The sequence below is a fragment of the Catharus ustulatus genome, chromosome 3 (genome assembly GCF_009819885.2).
Source record: "Catharus ustulatus isolate bCatUst1 chromosome 3, bCatUst1.pri.v2, whole genome shotgun sequence".
NCBI lineage: Eukaryota > Metazoa > Chordata > Aves > Passeriformes > Turdidae > Catharus > Catharus ustulatus.
In genome coordinates this window covers 104,049,722-104,070,952 of record NC_046223.1, presented here as the reverse complement: position 1 = coordinate 104,070,952, position 21,231 = coordinate 104,049,722, and the positions used below count along the sequence as shown (strand labels likewise).

Sequence of the window (21,231 nt, the reverse complement as noted above, 5' to 3'; positions counted from 1 at the left end):
ATTTATACACCTCACTTGCCCTGAGTTTCTCATCCTTATTTGCATTGCTAACAGTGTAATTCAGCAGTAGAAAATTTTAGATGTTCACTATGTACTGCGTGTACTACACAGGCTAAACTAAAGTATCGCTTTTCTAATCCAAACTAAATAGGGATGAGGCTCAGAGACAAAGATTTGACTGTGATTATCAGTCATGGCATGAGTTTGGGCCAGGCCAGCTGTTCTTCCATTCCACAGTGCCTGGCTAGGGTTTGAGGAACAGCATGAGTGCAACAAGTGATGTGGGTGATCCTGGAGTGGGAAGAATCCCTTCCTGTGGGTGTGTGCCATGTTAACCTGTTATCAGGATTGTAACAGCAGGACCTGGCCTATGTTATTTACTGAGGTAGATTGAGCTCTCTGGTAATGCCTCCCTGTAGGTTATTCCAGGACTGAGATGTTTGTCTAAGTGTCAGAAAGAAACAATGTTCTTACTCAGCTGGCAAGAAGCAGAAATGCAGAAAGATCATTTGTGTCATTTATTGGAACACTGCCATACATCAGGATGTGTAGCTCATGTGCTTAGTACATGTGAAAATACTGGTGTCTTCACAGCTTTGTACCTGGAAGAAATCACTAACTGTAGTGTCTTGAAGGAAGTAAAAATGTTAATTTTGGTGCAGTAGAACATGAGATAACTGTGCTGCTTCTGACTGCAGAGTCACTTTCAGCATGTCTCATTTACTCTTGTGAATATTCATATAATATATATTAACAAAACTCTTTGCTGTAGCTGGTGAGACTATGAAGCACTAGTTGATTCTATCACTTTAGCAGAAATTGTTTGAGTAAGTTGTTATAAGCCTGTATGAGTTTGAAATAAAAAATCACTGAAGTTTGTGATGTAAGATGGGTTGAGGAGTTCCTTGCTGTTTCTATATGTTTCAGTGCTTTCTATTTTATTTTCAGATTGTCTTCTTGCAGTGTGGCAGATTTGTGGAGTTTCATTCACAACACGGCCATTACTACAAGACAAGAATACCAAAATTTGGTAGAGATTTCTCTTACCACTACCCATCGTGTGACCTGTATTTCGTAGGAGCAAGGTATTAAGTGGAATATTTTGTTTCAGTTTTGTTAGTAGTTTTTTCCAATAATAAAATGAACATTAAAATATTAGAAAAGTTAAAAAGTGGAAGAAGTGGCAATTTCTTCCAAATTAGTAAGGGAGACAGTGAGGAGTGGAAAATATGGGAAGAATAAAATTAATTCAGTTTCCCATGCTATTTTTAAGGTGTTTTTTTCTTTGATTCTTAAACCATGTATATGACGTATTTTCAAATTGTATTAAAAACTGCAGGTCAGTGTATTGTTTTTAAAAGTATTTAGCATTTAAGTAAGGAAAATTAAATAACTTTTCCTATTCTAGTTGGTGTTTTATTGCTGTGAAGTGTTTTTCTTTCTGAAAAGACTTAGTAGAAATCAAATTAGATCCTTAGGGTTCCAAACAAAGTAAGTAGAAATTCAAGATGTAACTTAAAAATAGTAATTGGTAGGATATTGAAGTATAACAAATAAATAGTGAACGTGCACATTTTACTCTGTATTTTGAACACTGAAGTATATGTTTGTCTTATTGTAAATTGTGAATTCTGAAAATTGTATATTTGGCAAAATTAGGCTGTGAATAAGAACCTTTACAATGCCTCCAAATGTAAAGCAGTGTTTTTCAGTATTCATAAGACACAAGAGTAATTTGGGGTTTTTCTTTTGTAGTTCTGAAGTGTACAGGCTAAATCTGGAACAAGGAAGATTTCTGAACTCCCTGCAAACTGAAGCTTCGTAAGTTGTGTGTAATGCATGACCTCTGTTCTTTCCACCAGGTGGAAGCAGACTTCCAGCATGCTCACCACCAGTGCTGTCTCTGAACACTGCCCAAATGCTTTGCAGAGTTGAAAGCAAACATGCTGAGTCTGAATCTCATTTCATTTTATGTTCTGTAATATTTTTTTGTTCTAGTTTTTATATTTAATTTAATTTTCTTTTGTGGATGTTTTAAAATTGCTCAATATGGACTAAATAGGTATTATATAACTTGGTCTTACGAGCATTTCATTAAAACTTTGCCATTATTACTCAATTTAGCCATCATATAGAGATCTACCCACAGGGTATGTACTTTCCCAGACATGTCTTTGTCCTTCTGCTCTTGAAGTAGCCCAAAGAGAATTTTTATATCTCCAGCATGTGTCTGATTCTTTTGAAAACCCTACCAGAGTAGGAGCTGAGCTTTTTTCATATGGAGAGAGGCTGATGGAAAGAACAGACTAGACTAGATAGAGTGGCTTGGTGGGCAACAGCTGGTGTTCAGTGGGCAGAATAGCTTAATGGATAAAGAAGTATTTGGGAAGGCACAATAAAAAACTGAGTAACAGGAGAAAAAATAGGGGGAGATCCTGGAATGGGAGAGGTAACGGTGTAGAATAAAATTTGGATTAGAAAGATGAGACTTAAGTTGTGAGAGGGTTTTGAGGTGAGGGAGTTGGATGAGTTACGGAATTAGATGTAGAGAGCTTTGAATAGAGGAAGTTGGAAAGCACTGGGATAAGTGGTGCAGAGAGAAATATTTGTACTTTGGAAAAATTGTTGTTGAAATAAAGGGCTCTTGGGAGAGGATACTTAGGTGAGAAAAGGAGATCATTGGTCAGACAGAAGGTGTTGGAGATGTAAGCTTTACAACATAAATAATCACAATGATCTTTTTACATAATTAGAATCAGAGATTTATTTAGGTTGGAAAAGACCTCCAAGATCAAGCCCAATCATTAACCCAACACTACCAAGTCCACTGCTAAACTATGTCCCCAAATGCCTCATCTACACATCCTTTAAATACCTCCAGGGATGTGACTGAACCACTTCCCTGGGCAGCCTGTTCCAATGCTTGGCAACCCCTTCAGCTTGGAAAGTTTTCCTGGTATCCAGTCTGAACCTCCCTTGGCACACCTTGAGGCTATTTCTTCATGTCCTGTTGAGCTGTTTAAGAATATAGTGGATCAGAGTGATGTGGCAGGGCTTGGTGGTGGGTGGTGGATATGGGCAGAGGAAGGCAGGGAACCTCAGAGCCCAGGCCTCTGCTCAGGGCAGAGTCACATGAATTCAGATGAATTTTCTCAGGGGGGTCTTGAAAACTCCAAAGATGGATATTTCTCAGTCTCTGTGATTAACACATCCCAGTGCTTAATTATCCTTATAGCATCAAAATATTACCCTTACATCCAGTTGGAACCTTACCTGTTTGAAGTAATCAGCACTGTCTCTGGCTCCACATTGTTAGTAAGCTCCCCTTAAGTATAGGAAGCTGTTGGTATGTGGCCATCTGTCCTCCCTCCAACTTTTACTTTTCCAGGTTGAACAATAGTGTACATGATAACAAAAATCTTACTAGTTATTCATGTATTAAATTGTTCTGAGGTCAGTAAACTTGCTCCTTTTTCTGTTGTAGAGAGAGTAATGTCTGTGACATAAATCCTGTGCACTTCTTGTTTGCTATGGGGACAGCTGAGGTAAATGTTTGCATTCCTTTTATGAAAAGGGCAGTAGCATTTGTTTCATTTTTATATTAACTTGCAGGAGGATAAGAAGAAATCATAAATCTAATTAATTAAATTGATCTTGTTTGCTATGTTAGATATGGATGTGTTAAAAATGACTTTTCAGAGCATAGTGCAGATAAAATATCGGAGTTACTTGGTTGCTGAGTGCTTGAGATTTTGCAGACAGGAGCAAAAATAATGTTCTCTCATTTTGCAGCGTAGCCATCTGTAGAAATTAGCTGGCATGTGTACCCTATTAATCTTAAGAAAATTAGTGTTAGTGATTTTGATTTAGATTGCATTGAAAAAACTAGAAATTAAATGTGTGCAGCCTGTATGTCATTATTAGAACAACTCATGTCAGCCAAGGAAATTTTGTTAATTATTCATTAGATTAGATAATTCCACGTTTTATTTAAACATTTTCAGACTACCAGGTATCTGCTGCATAAGCTTGAACCATGTTTTTTAAATTATTTAGGGTAAAGTGGAATGCTGGGATCCTAGAACTAGAAATCGAGTTGGGCTGTTGGACTGTGCTTTAAGCAGTGTGACAGCAGACACAGAGTGAGTAAAGGCTACTTTTTCAAATTGTATTGTTCTGGATTTTTCAGAAGTTTTGGCTTTAGAAATAAATCCCACTCTGCTTTAAAATGACCTGCCTGTTCTCTTGTCATTGCTAATGTGAATAAGGGATTTTCTTAGTCATAAAGGAGTTCTCTTAGACACTGATCTAAGTAGTAGTGGCTATTTTTGTGTACAAATACACATTGTAAATGTAAACAGTGCAGCTTTTTGAAATAATATTTCTGAGGTGATACCTGTGAATTATTTTACTATTAGCTAAGAATTAACTTAGCTATTTTTTTATCATTAAAAAAAATTATTTGCAGTCTTTATTGAAAGAATGCCTAACTGTAAGCATTGTGCTTTGCAGGATAGAAGGTTTGCCATCCATTTCAGCACTGAAATTTGATGGGGCTTTGAATATGGCTGTTGGAACATCTACTGGGCAGGTAGATTTGACTTCATCTACCACAGTTCTTATGAGATCCTGCTCTTGCAATTCCCAATCCAATTCTGTCATACACTGAGTGCAGTATATATCTATTACTGCAAGTATTTATTAGACCATAAATTACTTGTATAGAGTGTAATAGTCAAACTGCAATTTAATTTTATAAAATGCTCGTGCTCTTCAGAATTTTGTAGGTAACACTTTAAATCATCATAACCTACATACTATATAACTTCAGATTTGCATTTTTCTTATGAGTTGAGTCTTATGAGTGTGTGGGGAAGTTGCTGCTTTTTGGAACTATGAGTACCATCTCAGTGCAACATACGTGCTCTTCCTTGTCTTGAGGGTGGCTAAAAAACAGAAATTATTGTCTTTCCACTGTTATTTTTAGTGGCTTATATTGATATGAAGAATCATTTGAGTTCATTTATTGTTGCCACCATATTTGTAAAGGGAAGTGTGAGGATTGTTTCCTGCCTTCATGGATTTAGAAAGCTGTAGCATCTTCAAGAACAGATAGGTGTGTGTGGGTGTGAGAATTGTATTTACTATGTTAGTGTACACATCAGACAAATGTTATTGTAGATTGTGTGTCTGATTAAATAAACTGATAATATTATTTTTCCCCAAAATTATTGTTATTCACACTTTACATATGAAAGATTTAACTTTCTCAAGTTCCATAGGAAATTTTGGAGCTAAAATACAGGTTTCTGGAAGACAGTGCCTGTATTCTCTGCTTTCCTTAACATAAAAAAATTACATTCTGTGGTGTTTCACTGAGGGAAAGTTATATTCACTGAATCTGGAAGGGAGTCTGAGAATTTAAGTCATGCAGCATCAACACAAGAATCTGAAAGTGAAATATTACTAATTATGAAGTACTTAGAGTATTGAAACAAAAAAAAGAGATTTGTTTATTTGTTTTTTAATAGAAATTTAAAAGTCTTTAGAAGGATGGTGATGTCTTAAATTCATTAATTTTTCTAAATGGAAATATGCTGATGTTAAAATACCTGGTTAGAATAAACTGGGCTCACTTAAAAGTTATTTTCAGAATTTAAAATTATTTCTTTTATGTAAATCCTGCCTTATGTATTTAAGTAAAATCTCAGGTTTAGTTAAACATTTCATGAATATCTGATGGGCATGACTTCGTCATGATCTTACAATGTTATAAATTTAATTTTCTCTTATTCTTCAAGGTCCTATTATATGATCTCCGGTCTAGTAATCCATTAATAGTCAAAGATCACCACTATGGCCTGCCTATTAAATCAATTCAATTTCAGCATCAGTTGGATTTAATTATCTCTGCAGATTCTCGAATCATAAAAATGTGGAACAGAGATACAGTAAGTAGTTGTATGTTGCTGCATTCAGATTTTTCAATTTTCACTTGATTTGGGTTGGAATTTTTTTGTTTGTTTACTTGTTGTTTTGGAGTGTTTTTTGTGCAGCTTGATTAATTAGGTTGAAATTCAGTGTAAGAAGTTGAGCTTTTAATTTCTCTTAATTTACATAGCATTTTGTCCTGTCTGGCTGAATCAGTATCTGAGAAGTTATTCAGTAGCCTGTAGTAGGTATAACGATACAGTCTTAGGGGGTTTTTAGCTGTTTGTACCTGTCTGGCCAAGAGGCTTCTTTCAGAAGGATTTAAACATAAAAAGTAGTATCTTAGCCATTGCTTTGGTTTGTATGTTTCTCACAGTGTTCTTGAATACATCCGGTTATGTATTTTCACCAGAGAAAAAATATGTTCATTCCAATTCTCTGCTCAAAGTAGGGTTAATTTCAAAGGTAGGTCAGTTAGTTAAGGACCTATTAAACTTAGGTACTGCTTATTTTCCCAGGATTCTATTTGGATACTGAAGCAGATAGTATGCATGGAGCCAAATAACAGTGTGTTTTACACTGTGTTAGGGGATTATGTTGCAATGGGCAATGTCTTTATCCCTGCCCTTTGCATCTCTAAGTGAAATTGAAATCTCTCATTTTCATAGCACTTTTTTATGACTATATGGGGCAACATATTTTGTTACTCCATGGATTCATAGTAACACTCTTGTAACTTGTTTTGGTTTGAGGGGATGTCTGTTGTCTTTGTGTTCCTTCTAACGAACATGCTCCATCTATGCTTTTCTAACTTTATAGTGAAACATAAAGAGGGTTATGGTAGAGGCTTTTTTCTAATTATTTCAGGCAGTCACTTCAGTATTGTTGTGCTGCTTCATGAACTTTCAACAGTCTCTTTTTTTCTGTGATCACAAGTAGTTTTTTGTAAGCTCCTCTGCAGTTAATTTTTATTGTTTGAAAGAGCAAATAAATTATTGGCTATTATTTAAAACATCTGCAGTGGCCTCTCTCCATTTTTCCTAGATATGTATATTTCCCTCCCTGAGAATGAAACACTGTAAGGTTTGTCAGGTGGCCTCTGGTGGGAAAAGGGAGGGTTTCTCACCGCTGGAAGGCAAAGATAGCTTTGGACTCTTTCCTATAGTATGTTCCAGCTGGCTCCACCTCTCCCAGATGCTGGTTCCTGACTATCTCTGGCTGGGAACCAAGTGCAGAGGCAGACTGCGGGTGGAGAGCATATGGCTTTGATACCAGAGTAGCCCCATGCTGAGACGTGCCTTGGGGTGGGGAGCACCCGGCTTTTGTCTGCTGAGGCCGGGGTGGAGGAGGACTCTTCTTAATCATCAGGGAGAGACCAGAGGTGGGTGGGGTAAGAGCATGTAACTGGGAGGGAAAGGAAGGGCCCAGAAAGGTAGGTGGGATTGCTGCAGGGAAAGAAAAAAAAGAGGAACAGGATCAAAATTTGTCTTGTTCCTGTCCCTCATTTAGAATTATGTAGGCATGTAGTCTCATGCTTCAGATTATGTCGTCCAGTTGTTAGAATCTTCCTTTACTGGCTGTTTTGTGTGTTGGCTTGTAAGAGCACCTGTATTTTGTCTGGCTTTTTCAGACTGTGTTCCAGTTCTTATTTTGAGAAGGTTTCCTGCTTTTACCTCTTTCTAAAGTAACCTTTATAACTTCAATTCTGATCTAAACTAGATACCACTGCATGCTCTTACTACTTTTATTTTATATCAAGACCTCTTTAGTACTGAGTTTATAAATCAAAGGTGAAGTGCTGAGCTATATTTAATTTCATGTAGACATTAATACAGTGATTGAACCAAGCTCCAGATTCAAATTCCACTTCTAATCCATTTATTTCAGCTGGTCATACTTAGCATAGTAAAGTTATTTAAACTACCACATTCAGAGTTGAATAAAGTGAGGGTTAGACTTACAATGTTCCAGGAACTTGTGGACCTCAACCCCACTTTTGCATAAAATAAAGTGAATCTGACATATATTTTCAACACAGAATTGTAAGCTGAGAAATCAGAGGTGCCACTGTACATTGCTGTCTTCAATTACCAGTAAGCTGTAGTTCCATGTAAGAGATCGAACCAGAGATAAAATACAATACTGAGTTCCTTGTGTTACATTCAGATATTAATAACATTTTATTGTTCTGCAGAATCTGTTCTATCTTTATTCCATCATGTTTCTTAGCTTCTATAGTAATGTTTAAATTTACTGAATTTAATTATATTGCTTGAAGTTCTTTATGATTTATTTTCTTCCTACAATTTCAGGGAAAGATATTTACTTCAATGGAGCCAGAACATGATATAAATGATGTCTGCCTTTATCCAAATTCAGGTATGTTAAGTATATTAATGTCTTGCTAAATTCAAAAGGAAGAGTTTGTTAACCCAAGGTGTGGTCTTTATTTCTGTTTAGGTGTTACAATTTAGGTCTACTTTGCTCCTTATGGCAGAGCTTGGAATAAAGGGTTATTTGTCAGTTAGTGTCCCTATTTCCTCTGCATCTGTGTTACATTGGAGCCTCTTTGCAGTTAGAAGCTGCTGTGCTGTTAATTGAGTGATTGACCTCTTTTATTCTTTGAAATATCTGAAGTGACTCATTTCATAAGAATAGGAATTTTGGCCTATTGTCTTGACTGAGTCCCAGATGAGTTAGAGCTTGCTTCCTAGAGGTAGGAAAAATCTCTTTATAACAACTTTACAGATTTTTTTTTTCCAAGTATTTCAAGGATTTGATCTTTCCTTGATTTAAATACAGCACTTAAATTGTGCCACCCCTTAGGTTTAATACTTTGGTTTGGAGTGTAGATTCCTAAGTGCACAAATTTGCATGTTTTTTGTAATTGTTATGTTTAGAGATGAAAACTGAGGATCACTTTTAACCAAGGTTTCCAGGGTTTCATATTTGAGTAAGAATATTTTATGAAATGGTGGCTGTATTTGATTTATACTTCTGATTTGGTTATACTTCGGATTGCAACTGGACTTAATTTTCTTGCTTATTGTGAGTTGCTTTAGTTCTTAAGTACGGTTTGACACCTACTTCCTTTTTAGAAAGCAGTACTGTAAAAGATTAAATAAGTCAGAGCCACTAGGATGGCACAGAGCAAAAGTCTTGAAATAGACAATGGCTATGTTGCAAACTGCTATTATCCTAACTTTAGAGAGAAGTGGCAGTAAAGACAGAGCGGCTCTGACTTTGTTTCATACTAGCAGCTCAAATTTAAGATTTGAGATAAGTGATTTGAGATTTCTAGCAAGTTAAATTACCTGTCTTTTCTGCCAACTTCAGTTAAGAATGTGTTGAAGTTTTTTTTCTGTTTTTTTTTTTTGGTTGGTTGGTTTTTTGTTATTTTTTTTTTTCTTTTTTGATAAGATGAGCAATTAAATATGCTTCCCTCATAAGATAGTGGGCATTTTTGACATTTTTGACCTTGTGAGCAGAGTACATGCCATGTGCCTTGGTTGAATATAGGAGTTCATGTGAGTGTATTTGAGAATTACTGCATGGTAACAGGGTGGACTCTGCACCCTGGAGATGGATAAACCCTCATCCATGATGGCTACAGAGAGGGAGATCATTGGAGTGAATTATTTTCAGCATTTCACACAGTTTCACCTGTGAGCTTATTGGTTCCATCTAAAAGAGAACTCGGCAGCAAATTAACATCTACACAGCATCAATGAGCAGCTGACCACAGGGAGTGGAACAGAAAAAAGTTATTTGTCAGTGTAGAATCACAGTGTAATTTAGGTTGGAAGGTACTCCTGGGAGTTATGTATTTCCTGCTGAAAGCATGGCCAGCTTGAAGTTAGATCCAGCTTTGAGTCTGATCAGGTTTCTCAGGTCAAGTCAGGTTTGATTATGTCAAGGATGGGCATTACTCAGCCGTGGATGCTCTGTAGCCTCTGTGGTATGTGGACATGCCTTGTGTGCTTTTGCAGAAATTATTTTCTCTGCAGGACGAATCTTGTAGCACAAAGAACTGAATGCACACATCTCCCTAATGTTGTATTGGGCATTGATTTTCACGTCTGTGATTGAGATCAAGATTGTGCTGTCCAGTTCTGTGTCACACATCTCCTGCTTAAATCAGTCCTGCTTTTCTTATTGTCTGTAGGGGACTTGTTGATTGTTTTTGTAAGAACTGTTGTGGGAAGAAAGCTGGGTTGTATTTTACAGTCTCATGGATACAGTGGGGCAAAAACTAGAGCATGTTGCATTGGAAATTGAGAGATCTAGGGTAAGAGGTGGTACCTCACATTTTTATCATAAATACTGTTGGACCAGCATTTAAGATGCCTAGAACCACCTCATGCTTATTTAAGGAATAATCATGACTGAAGATCTAAAAATAAGGAAATGCTTTCAGTAAGATGGGCTTGCAGTTGTGGAAAGTTGGAAATATAACATTTCAATATGGGTTTGGCTCTTACTGGTGCCCCAGCATTCTCAAAGCCCTGTAGATGCATGGCACTGGAAACCCAGGAGATCTTCGCCAGCTTGTGTTGTAACGCTCTGTGTGTCACTGCTGCTCAGAAAGGCAAAACCTCATTTTCACCCTTCTTGGAGAGAGGATTTCACAGGTGGACTGTTTAGAGGATGAGGAATTGATTGGACAGTCTCATCCAGAAGGTGTAGTAGTCAATCGTTCAGTGTCCAAATCGAAGTCAGTGACAGGTGATGTCCCTTAGGGCTCTGTATTGGGACAAGTTTTAAATAATACCTTCATTAATTATGAAGATAATTATTAAAATTATTAATTATAACTATTAATTATAATTATTCACTGTAGACAGTGAATCCCCCCCTTGAGTGTACCCTCAGCAGACTGGCAGATGACACCAAGTTGTAGGATGTGATGGAATCCAGGGGTAATTGGACAAGCTTGAGAACTGAGCCCATGGGAATCTCATCCAAACCAAACTGTTCTATGATTCTGTAATTCTATCAGTTATGGTAAACTCAAGATCAGTATACTGTGAACTTACTTTTTTGGTGATAGTTTTGTCATAGTTGGGCATTTTAAATTAATTATTTTACCAACCAGCTTCAGTATTAGTACCTTTCCTGGGATGCAAACCCTCATGTATCTTTGACCAAACTATATGATGACAAACTTTAATGGATCTCTTAATAGTCTTAATACTTCTTCTGATCACACATGAGCAGAATGGGGCTAGGGGAAAAAAGATTTACCACTTACCGAGTAGCCCTTAGTCAATTTAAGTTGTAGAATATGAATGAAACTTGACAATATCTTCAGTGTATGGAAATCTGTGACTCATTTGTTTCAATTGCTGTACGAAAAATTAAAGGGTAGAAATCTGCATTTTCTAAAACTGCTGCTCCCACATACTATCACTTCATACTCCCATTTTCATTCTTTTACATTCGTGATACTGTATTGCACACCATTTTCCAAAGAAGGTCTTGTTAAAACTTTTCTGAAAAAAGGATCTCCTTTATTTCCCTGCTAGAGTAAGCAAAGTAGACTCTTAAGTAGTTTGTTAGGGTGTGGTCTCTCTCCCATAAAAATGGATTAAAACTAACAAGCTGAAGCAATAAAAATGTGTGGAATAGACTTCTCCTTCAGAGTTGTTAACTTTCTTTCATTCTACTATTTCCCTTCTTGTATACACTCATATACTGTTCTGAAGTCTGGTTTTGTTCTCCTTTAATTATTGGTGGCAGACTCTCAAAGAGGAAGTTTTACTTTACTGTCATCTTTGAAGCACCTGCAAAATTTATTTCTCTCTTTATTTCTGATTCCTATTCAGTCAATGGAAAGATTTGTCTTTTGAAATAGTTTTGAGCATGCCGAGAGGGGAGCATGTAACTTGTATACTATACTGGAGTACTCTGTATGTGTTCAAGTATCTGCTATAAATTCTTGCTTTTCCCTTAAATTGTCTGCAAACCTTTCCAGGCAGTTTTCAGCCTGTTTGCTGGCTAAGCTTTCACAATATCTTGCTTTATTGGGAAAGGGAGCCCCCTGTTTTCTGACACTCTAAGTCCAGCTGCATTGTGTATTTATAATAAAAGGATTAGGTAGGAAGGATTACTCCACCCATGTTAATTGCATTCCTCTAGTTGGGTGTAAATTATATTTCTACCCTCTGGGTTTGTAGTAATTGACCCAATTATTCATAGTCTCAGTGGCATATGTTACAGTTCTTTCAGATCAGAATGTTATCTAATTTGATGGTACTTTTCTTCTTCATAATCAATCTCTTGTACTACCTGTTGCTCAGCCACATTGGAAAGGCAAAGTTGACATAAACATAAAAGTACGTGGCAAATGTTCTTATTACTTGTTTTTGTAGAAAGAAATTGAGAATGTTCTTCATTTTGAACTTATGTGAAGTCTTATGGCAGTAGGAGATTTTCCACAGATTTTAGTATTCCTACAGTATTTTTTTAATATTCAGAGTACATAAACCCCTTATTCATGGTGTTTCTCGGGTATAGTCATAGATACTTCAAATTCTATGTTTGCCCTGCTTGGTTATAGCGCTAGTATTACTCCTTTTGAAGCCACAGTGTCCTGTATCTCATTTTGGATGGAGAAGCTGCTGTTGTGTTTATTACCCAAGACAAAATATGAGTGAAGGTGTGTCTTTGCCCTAAACCAGGACAAGGTGTGAACCACGTTATGGTTTATGGCTCTGTTTATGTGTACTAACTGGACTTGTTCTGAACAGTATTAAGAGATCAGTTGTTTACATTTGTTGTGAAAGTTGGCAGCCTGCACTTGTCAGAGATTAATGTTGCTTAAAGTGGTGCTGAACAATTAAGATAGAGGACAAAAGGGAATGAATATATAGAAAATTAAGCTTTGTTAATTATGTAGATATTGCACATTTCTTTCTATGGTTTTTCATGCAAAAATTTATTACAGGTCTTGATTAATGTCCATTGCAAGCCAAGAATATGTACTTTGAGATTGTTTAAAAAACTGTACTATGTATTATCCTCTGCTGATCAGTATTTTTAAATGTGGAAATCTCTTTTTAGGAATGTTAATGACTGCCAACGAAGCCCCTAAAATGAATATCTATTATATACCAGTAAGTAATGCAAACTGTTGCTGATACTGCTCCTAAAGACACAATTGTTTGAAATTCATATCTACTTTGTCTTGAGTTGTCACAATAAAGTAAATGTAGGTTAACCATAATTTATTAATGTAACATGTTGAAATACTTAAAAACAACGGGTAGTCTGCCATTTTCTGCCAGTTTCAAAATTGGTTAGTGACTGCAAAAAATTTGGTTGAAGCTTTTTTTGATAGCTGATGAAAAATAATTCCTAAATAGGGACTATGTTTTTCAAGATAATAACTTTGCTTTGTTGTGAAATATTTCATTCGTTTTTTAATATGTGGTGTACAGTGACATAGTCATAGCAGTAAATATTCTTCTCTGTTCTGACAAAGAAATGCAATTGTGTGACTTCAGGTACGGCTCTTGACTGTAACCTCTGCTCAATGCCCTTCTCCAAATGCAGCTTTTCACAGGATAATCTTCCCACTTGAAAGGTTTAACTGTAGGTTTAACTGTATGCTTTATCTCTGTAGATTGGTTTTAGGGAGACTTAGCAGCAAGCCTTCTGGTGTCAGGGGATGGTACAGAAAATCACACCTGCATTTCACTCTTGGTTTAGTTTCTACAGTGCGTTCTCTAGAGGTTTTCTTGTCCTGATAGAAGATAAATAGTAGGGATACCTATGTAAATGTAACATGCAGAATAGCTGACCAGACTTTAAAAACACATTCACTTCTTAATTAATTTTATTCTCATTTTGGACAAACTGTAAAATTTATTAATATTGGAATATATATTTAACTATTTTTTGAATGAGCCAAAAAGTCTTTATATGTATGATCTTGATTATGTTCAGGATGGAGATTTATCAGTGGAATAAAATATATATACATGTTTTCTTTGCGTGTCTAAACACAAGAGTATACCCTTCTAAACAATTCTGTGGTCTGATATATTTACTTACTTTATTAGATTTTTTGCATTTAAAGAGTTGTGGCATTTTGTACATGAGTTATGTCAGGTTGTTCATTGGATGTGAATTGCCTGTTTCTGTAATTCAGCTTTAACCAACTCACATTTTGTTAACTGTCCTGTTCCGTGCTTTGGGTACCAAAGGGGCATAACAAATATTTTTGTATTTATGACAAAATATTAGCTATAGTTAGAAGTTGAACACTTTCTTTTCATTTACCTCATCATTTGTAAGGTGGAGAGAGTAGCTCTCCAAGCATTTTTTTCTCTATCATCTTTTTAAATTAATGGATTAGAGAATAGAAACCCACATATTTTCAAAGTCTGATGAGTTTTTAAAACTGGAATGGACTAGTTAGTCAGTTTAAACAATCCAGATGGAAAAAGCATTCCTTCTGTCACTAAAGGTAAGGCTCAACTTCTCTCTGAAAATTGTGCACTGAAATTCTTTTTTATGCAGGTGTGCATGATACATGAACCTGACAGCTGTAAGTCAGCTATTAGAGGTTCACATCCAACTTAGCCAAAAAATTATTTCATTGTCTTGATTGTCACCTGTGATGAATGTTTGTTAGAACTTGTTCAAGCTGGTATTACTTTGAGTATTCTTGCACATATTGTAAATCAAAAGGAAAAATACTTACTTTTGCTCTCACTCACAAAAATCTTACTTTCATAGAATCCTCTGTATTGAATTTGTATTTCTGAAGTCAGACAGTTTAGAAGTATAAGCACTCTGTATTAGATTTCAGATCATATCTAGAGAACTTAAATACTAACTAATACTATCTAGTATTTTTACAGCATGTGGGCTGTTCCAATGAAGATTAATATAAATCTTGCCTTAAACCATCTTCCTGTGTCACCATCCTCTGATTTTTGTTACCTGAGTATGCCTGAATTTGTTTGGATGATACCTTTTTATGGGTTTTATATTCACAGTGACACGAGTATACAAATGGACCCAAATGATGGATGTTAAAGCATAAATCCAAATATAAGTTTTATTTTTAAGGTGTTGTCGTATACAAGAAAATTTAAAATCTTTTTTGGGGGCTACTGCACAGACTAAATTTGCTTTTCAAATAAGCTAAACTTCTCCAGTTTGTGTCAATGGCTTTGAGCTTGAAGATACTTTAAATAGTGTTGTTACTTTTTTAGTTGACAATCTGTAGTTCATTTCAAAACATGTAATGCTTACTTTAGACAATAGAAAAGTTAAATAGTAGTGAGAAGTTGTTGCTATGAAATAGAGACAGAAATCTCAAACTCTGGTCTGACTTTTTTACCCTGTGCCTTTTTACAGGCAAGACTGAAGGGGCTGGCAGAGCCAGTATTGTATAATTGAAGGGTGTTTTACTGCATTTCCTAAAAATCAACTATGTAGCTCACTAAATCCGTTTTTGTTGACTGTTTTGTTTATTTTTTAATCTATCTTTTAAATGAAGAAAATATAAAATGGAGGACTTGTGTCAGCCTTCAACTGCTCCAGGGCATTTTTTATTAAGGAAAACTTAATGTTATTAATGCATTCATGTTACAGTTTTATTCCTTGATCTTCCAAGCTAGTTATTTGAGCTCAGAGTTGCACACCTGTCCTTTGGTTTCTCTGTCAGTAAATGATTAATACATGGTTTTTTTCCATCCTTGGAAGACTTACTAATTTCCTTGCACAGGCAAAGTTAAGTTTAGTTACATGGGTATTTGGAGCAAAACTTTAAAGCAATTTATTACTTGATCTCTTTTCATGGTGTTATTTTCTGTCTTTTTTCTAAGAACTAGGATTCACAGTTTTTATGAGTAACTTAATTTTCTTTTTATTTGTTTACTTTAAGGTAGACTTGAATACAACTAAAAATGTGTCCTTTGTCTTTGAAATGTTGACAGGAACTGAGTTATAAGTCTTGTTGAATTCCATAACAGAATAAATGCCTGGGAGAAATGCTATTAACTGTAAAGGACAGTTATGTAAATAGAGTCCATTCAATTGCCCGTGCCCGTCATTGGCCTCTAGCAGTAATAATTATTCTCTTGTTTTAAATGCTCATTGGAAGAGCTATAAGGAATTGCCATGGCTGTGATCAAGGAGGATACTTAAAATCCCAAATGTGTAGTGCTGTGCTCTAAAGGAGAAATCTTTCACAGCAGTGGGAGTCTTGCAGAGCAGTATGGGCATAGATGGGTGCAGTCAGACCCAGCATCCGCTGTCGCTGGTTGGAGTTGGCCAGACAGTGCAGGACTGTGCCCAGCCCAGCATACCCAGCCTCTCAGCAGGTTTTATTAGTGTGGGCACAGTGCTGTGCTAACACAGCTCATGACTGGTGAACTGGAGCTGGCTCATGTCCGGCCAGCTTGGAATGTGCTCTGGCTGAGCTCATGTCTGACTGAATTATCTGTGTACGTGTGCCCGTTCTCTCCATTGTTAATGCCAAAGCCAAATTTCCATTTCAAACCCGAAAAATTACTCTCTTTAACTTCAGGTTTATGAAAGATTATGATACACTGAGTATCATTGCCTGTAAAAGAATCAACATGCATCAGCTTTTCCTGCAGAAGTTTCGTGAGGATAGGTATGACAACTGAGACTAGGAATGTCTGAGAACACTGCATTTCATGTAAAAAAGTAAAACATCACTGCAGTTTTTTCCTTTGTGTGCAAAGCTGTAAGTAGAGGAAATACAGGTGATTTTTTTGGTTCTGTAGAAAGGACAGTCTGGTTTGTTTTTAAATAGCAAGATACCTTATATAGGTACACAGTGCAGAGTGAGTAAAAAGCAAATTGAATCTCACCATTGAAATTAAATATTTGTGTTACATAGGTAACATCTTGAGTGGCTTAGCTTAGAGACTTTGTTTTTGTTTTATTTTGTTGGACTGTAATGAGGGCAAGTGCCTCTGAATTCCTGACTGGAATTGGGCTGTTTGCCATTGGTTTAATAGCTAACTTGCAGTTTATGCAAACACTTGGAACCTGCTTCTTGCCAGCTGGCTTCCTGGTACATCACTTTGATGTGTGCCTCGGGAAGGTTGAAATGAAAGTTGTGTGTGCCTTGGGATAGTTGTTAGACTACTGACTCAGAAACATAAGTTGATTCAATAGTGCAACCAGGTCCTGGCCAAAGAAGTGAAGAGAGGCAGAAGTTCCACTGGAGCATGGTGGTCCATTGGCCTGGGATCTAAGATGAGTCAGATTCTCTTTAAGTTTAATTGAGGCTGTCATGTTCCATGCCATGCAACATTCTCTTTGCAGGTTGTACAGAAAACCCCCTACATGTCAGCTCCTGGGTGCTCTGGGTGGAGAGCAAGGGCCATAGGTGTTATTCTGAGTGTTTACTTCTGGTTACACAAACATGTCTGATCTTAGCATAGATGTTGCAAATCAGTCCTGTCTCATTTATTGGACTTGTAACTTTGGGCTACATGAACATACTGAAACTGAAACAAGCTGTATTCATTAGGCTGTTAAGAGAGCAATTAAGCGTGTAATTAATTGAGTGTAATATTCTGTGTTCTGGATATTTTTTACTTTCCTGCAGTCTTGGCAGAACACTCCCTGTTGAGGCTAGAAGCAATGTACTTTTGGTGTAGTGAAGATATTAAGCTCTTTAAGAAAAAATAAATCCTGGAGCATCTCTGGCTTCTTTTCAGGTGGTTTTGGAATATAATTTGATATCCTAGCACTCTTCTAGTTCAGGACTGTTGGAGTTATAAACTGGAAATGTTTCAAGAGCAAGTCTTTCTTGCCTACTCAATGATTCAGTTTCTCCAAGAGTATAAGGGGGTGTTCTGGTTTCTAATACAATACGTACTTTGGACATGTGACTGTCCTTATTGCTAGAAATATGAATTTTGTCGTCTTAAAATTGAGTGTTTTTTCAGCTAAACCAGCTATTGCTAGGACTTTTTGTCTTTCACACATTCTTTAACTAATTTTGTTTTCCTTTTTTTTTTTTTTAATAAACCTCTAGTCTGTTTTAATTACGGTTTATCACCATCATTTTGTTTTGAATATGCATCAAAAATGTTTATCTTTAAAAAAAGTGGTTTTCCTTGGATTTAGAAAAAAAGTAGTTTTAGAAAACCTGAGAAAAGCTAGTTTTTCCTTGGTGGTTAACCCTGAAATAACATAATCACTGATTAAGGCAACAAATCCTATTAGCTTACATGTTTTCATTTAATGCTCTGGATATTTGGTGAAACAAATCTGTAGAGAGAACTTGGACTGAAGGAAATACAAGCGAAAGCAGTTTTTTAATACCTTAGTTCATCCCCTTTGTTTCTTTCTGGATATTTGTTTGGAGTAGTTCTAGAATGTAAATTAGGGATGAACATGCTTTGATCATAGGTATCCAGATGAACTGCTTCTAAATGGCTGTGTTCTGTTCACTCACAGACAGAAAAAGCATTTATCTGAAATAGGTAGGTATTTTCTGTCAGTCTGTGACAGTGTGCTCTCACCAGTTTTATACAAGATGTTATGACCTGTCTTTACAGACTGTCATTTTTCACTTTATAAGGTGTGGAAGGTTTCCCTTGTGTTATATTCTCCTCACTTAGCTCTACAAACTTTTCAGAACAGTTTTATCACTGTGGGACTTACATTCTTATCCATTTGGGATCTGCTGAATTGTCTTGAAAATCTGCTGATTGTCTTTTTTTTTTCTTTTGGGTCTTTATATGATAGGAATACAAACCTACCTGTCCCCACCTTATACTTCCTGCCTTTGGGGCCAGTGTTCTGTATAGTCAGCTGTCATTCAAATAATTTGTGGGTGCTGTTAGAGTTACAATGAGACCTTCTGTATAGATTTTTGGCTCGTGTGGTAAAAGCTATGAATCAAATGATGCAATTCTTATTATATATTTGTTTGGCATTTTTACACTAATAGAACAGATTAGCAATAGAGTGGAAGATTTTGGTTTGTTTTAGAATGTTTTCTCATCTTCTGACTGGCAGTATTAGGTCATTCTGCATAGATGCTGCCTGAGATGTTGTCTTGAAGATCATATGATGTGTTTTTTAGAAGACAGTTGTTCATCTTGTTCGATGCAGCACTTCCCTAACATGTCTTCAGTAGAGTAGAAAGTAACCATGAAATTGGCTTGTGCTGAGAGATTTTTTCTATCCTGAAACAACTGATAATGTTGAAAAACATTTCATAGTCTGGGGAAAAAAATTGTAAAATAAAATGGTAGATGTGACGTAGAATGGAAAATTTTGGTCTTAATCTTTGTTCATTTTGAAAACTGTGAAATGACTGGAAAGAAGGGTTGTTATGAAGTAATGTATTACAGTTGAGCTTTGGGGCTGCCAAGTGTCAAAAGAAGAAAGTTTCCATTAATATAAAGACACTGGAGTGTATTTTTGGCCTTTAAACTAATTCTGAGTTTTGATCTATCAATCTTGTAAAATTGTTTTTCATCCAGAACAGTCTAATCCTTTACACAAAAAAAAATGTCTGGTGAATGATACATTACCGATCTCACAGTATTTACAAGCATAGGAAAAAAGTTGTTTATCTTCACAAGCAGAAATGTGAGCTTCCTACTTTTAACCTAAACACTTTCAAACTGAAAAATAACACAGTGGGCTTATTCCCAACAAAGGATATCCTCCATTTCCCATGTGCTGGCTGAGAGACATAGTACCACTTACCACGTATATATATATAGAAGGAAAACCCCAGTGTGTGATAATCAGGAAACAATTTCTGATCTTCCTGTAGAACTTGTTTTAGATGTTTTCTGGTGCTAATGATGTTCTAGTTTGACATCATGTCTAGATTGTGGAAGTGTATTAGCCCTGCTTAAGGCTGTTGCGGCTGTTAGTGTGCTAGGCAGCACTTCGGTATTTTTTGAAGAGCCAGCAGCACACTGACTGTAAAGTCATACATGGAGTTTATGTCAAACCCTTCATAGAGCACAGGAGAAAACTCTTAAAAGCAGAAGTTGTATGGGTTTATGCCAGGTGATTGCTCTGACCATTGATAGAAGAATCACATGCTTTTTAGTGTGGTGACTATTTATCAAGCAGTTGGTGGTAATGGACCTTCTGTTGTTGAGTTCTTATTTTAAGAAGCATGTTTTTAGTGGGGAGTGTGCTCTCCTTTCGTTAAGTCTGAAAGATATTTTTTTATTTCTTAACTAACCCTTGTTCTTTCCTTTGGGCCATCTATTCTTCACTTGATTTCTGAAAATTTAGAGGTGTTGTTGCTTAGCTTCAGTCAGTGAAGAGAGAGGCAGTCACATGATGAAAATATGTAATTGCTGAAAGGAAGTTTTGTACTATGCCACATGTAGTGAGAGCTAGAGTGTTTTAGCTTTTGGGCTCAGAAAAGACAAAGCATGTGAGAATTTTCTCCGTGCAGTAATTTCAGCTAAGTCTTTATTTCATTACATTTGAAAGTACAGGGTAACTGTATTGTCATCTCATCTTCTGTGTTGCACTCAGAATTGAAATGTGAGTTATAACTATTTTATGCAGAAATAGTAAGTATTGAAGATACAAGATTTCTATTGCAGAAGACTGTAGAAGTAAATAAAACTATCAGATATGTGAAAGTTTTTGACTATTTATTTGGAAGCTACTTTCTGCTTAAAATTATTTCCTGAGTTATATAAAACTTCTTTAGCATTATGCTTTGCAATGAAGTTGGTTTATGCTGAGCTTATCTTCATTATCTGTCTGGAGGAGCTGCAGGTAGTTGCTTTTCTTTCCCTTTATGTTGTCTGGCTGTACTTGCATAAACTGACAGAGAAATCTTCCTCCCAGTTTTGCAAAAAGCAATTAAGTTGCAATGGTAAGGAGTTATTAGAAACTCACGCATTACTAGATTTCTGGTAGTTTGTCAGGCGTGTGAGGCAGACAAAGAGCTGTATTTACCATTAGCTTTACATCTGTAATATTTCTCAAATTTCCCTAAAACATGGGTTATCCTCCAGTATGTTTTGTTTTAATGACTGTATTTATACTGCAACATTCCTTAGTATGTGGTGTGTACTGTAAGAACTCTGTTGTTCTCAACCACTTAAAAACACAAGAGGCAAGATCCTACACAGTGTGACAGTTGAGGAATTTTCCTGTCCCATCAGGAGAAATTGAGAAGGAGACATGCTTGGACTTGGCATTTCTAGCTTATTTCTGATGGTTCTTACTGGTTAGTTTAGATTGCCATCAGGGGCTATTGCATGCATACTAAAATCAATGCATGTGTTACTCTAATCGATGTTAGTAGTG

At 36.2% G+C, this 21,231-nt stretch overlaps 1 protein-coding gene across 1 annotated transcript in view; it reads left to right on the top strand.

Annotated features, from left to right (window-relative positions):
* NOL10 (nucleolar protein 10) overlaps positions 1-21,231 on the top strand; it is a 50,851-nt gene that overhangs the window by 7,958 nt on the left and 21,662 nt on the right. Inside the window, exons 6-13 of the mRNA XM_033055936.1 lie at positions 949-1,085; positions 1,756-1,821; positions 3,485-3,545; positions 4,057-4,142; positions 4,513-4,591; positions 5,802-5,951; positions 8,244-8,310; positions 12,994-13,046. Of these exons, the coding sequence (XP_032911827.1) occupies positions 949-1,085; positions 1,756-1,821; positions 3,485-3,545; positions 4,057-4,142; positions 4,513-4,591; positions 5,802-5,951; positions 8,244-8,310; positions 12,994-13,046 (699 nt within the window). The remainder of the gene's footprint in view (positions 1-948; positions 1,086-1,755; positions 1,822-3,484; positions 3,546-4,056; positions 4,143-4,512; positions 4,592-5,801; positions 5,952-8,243; positions 8,311-12,993; positions 13,047-21,231) is intronic.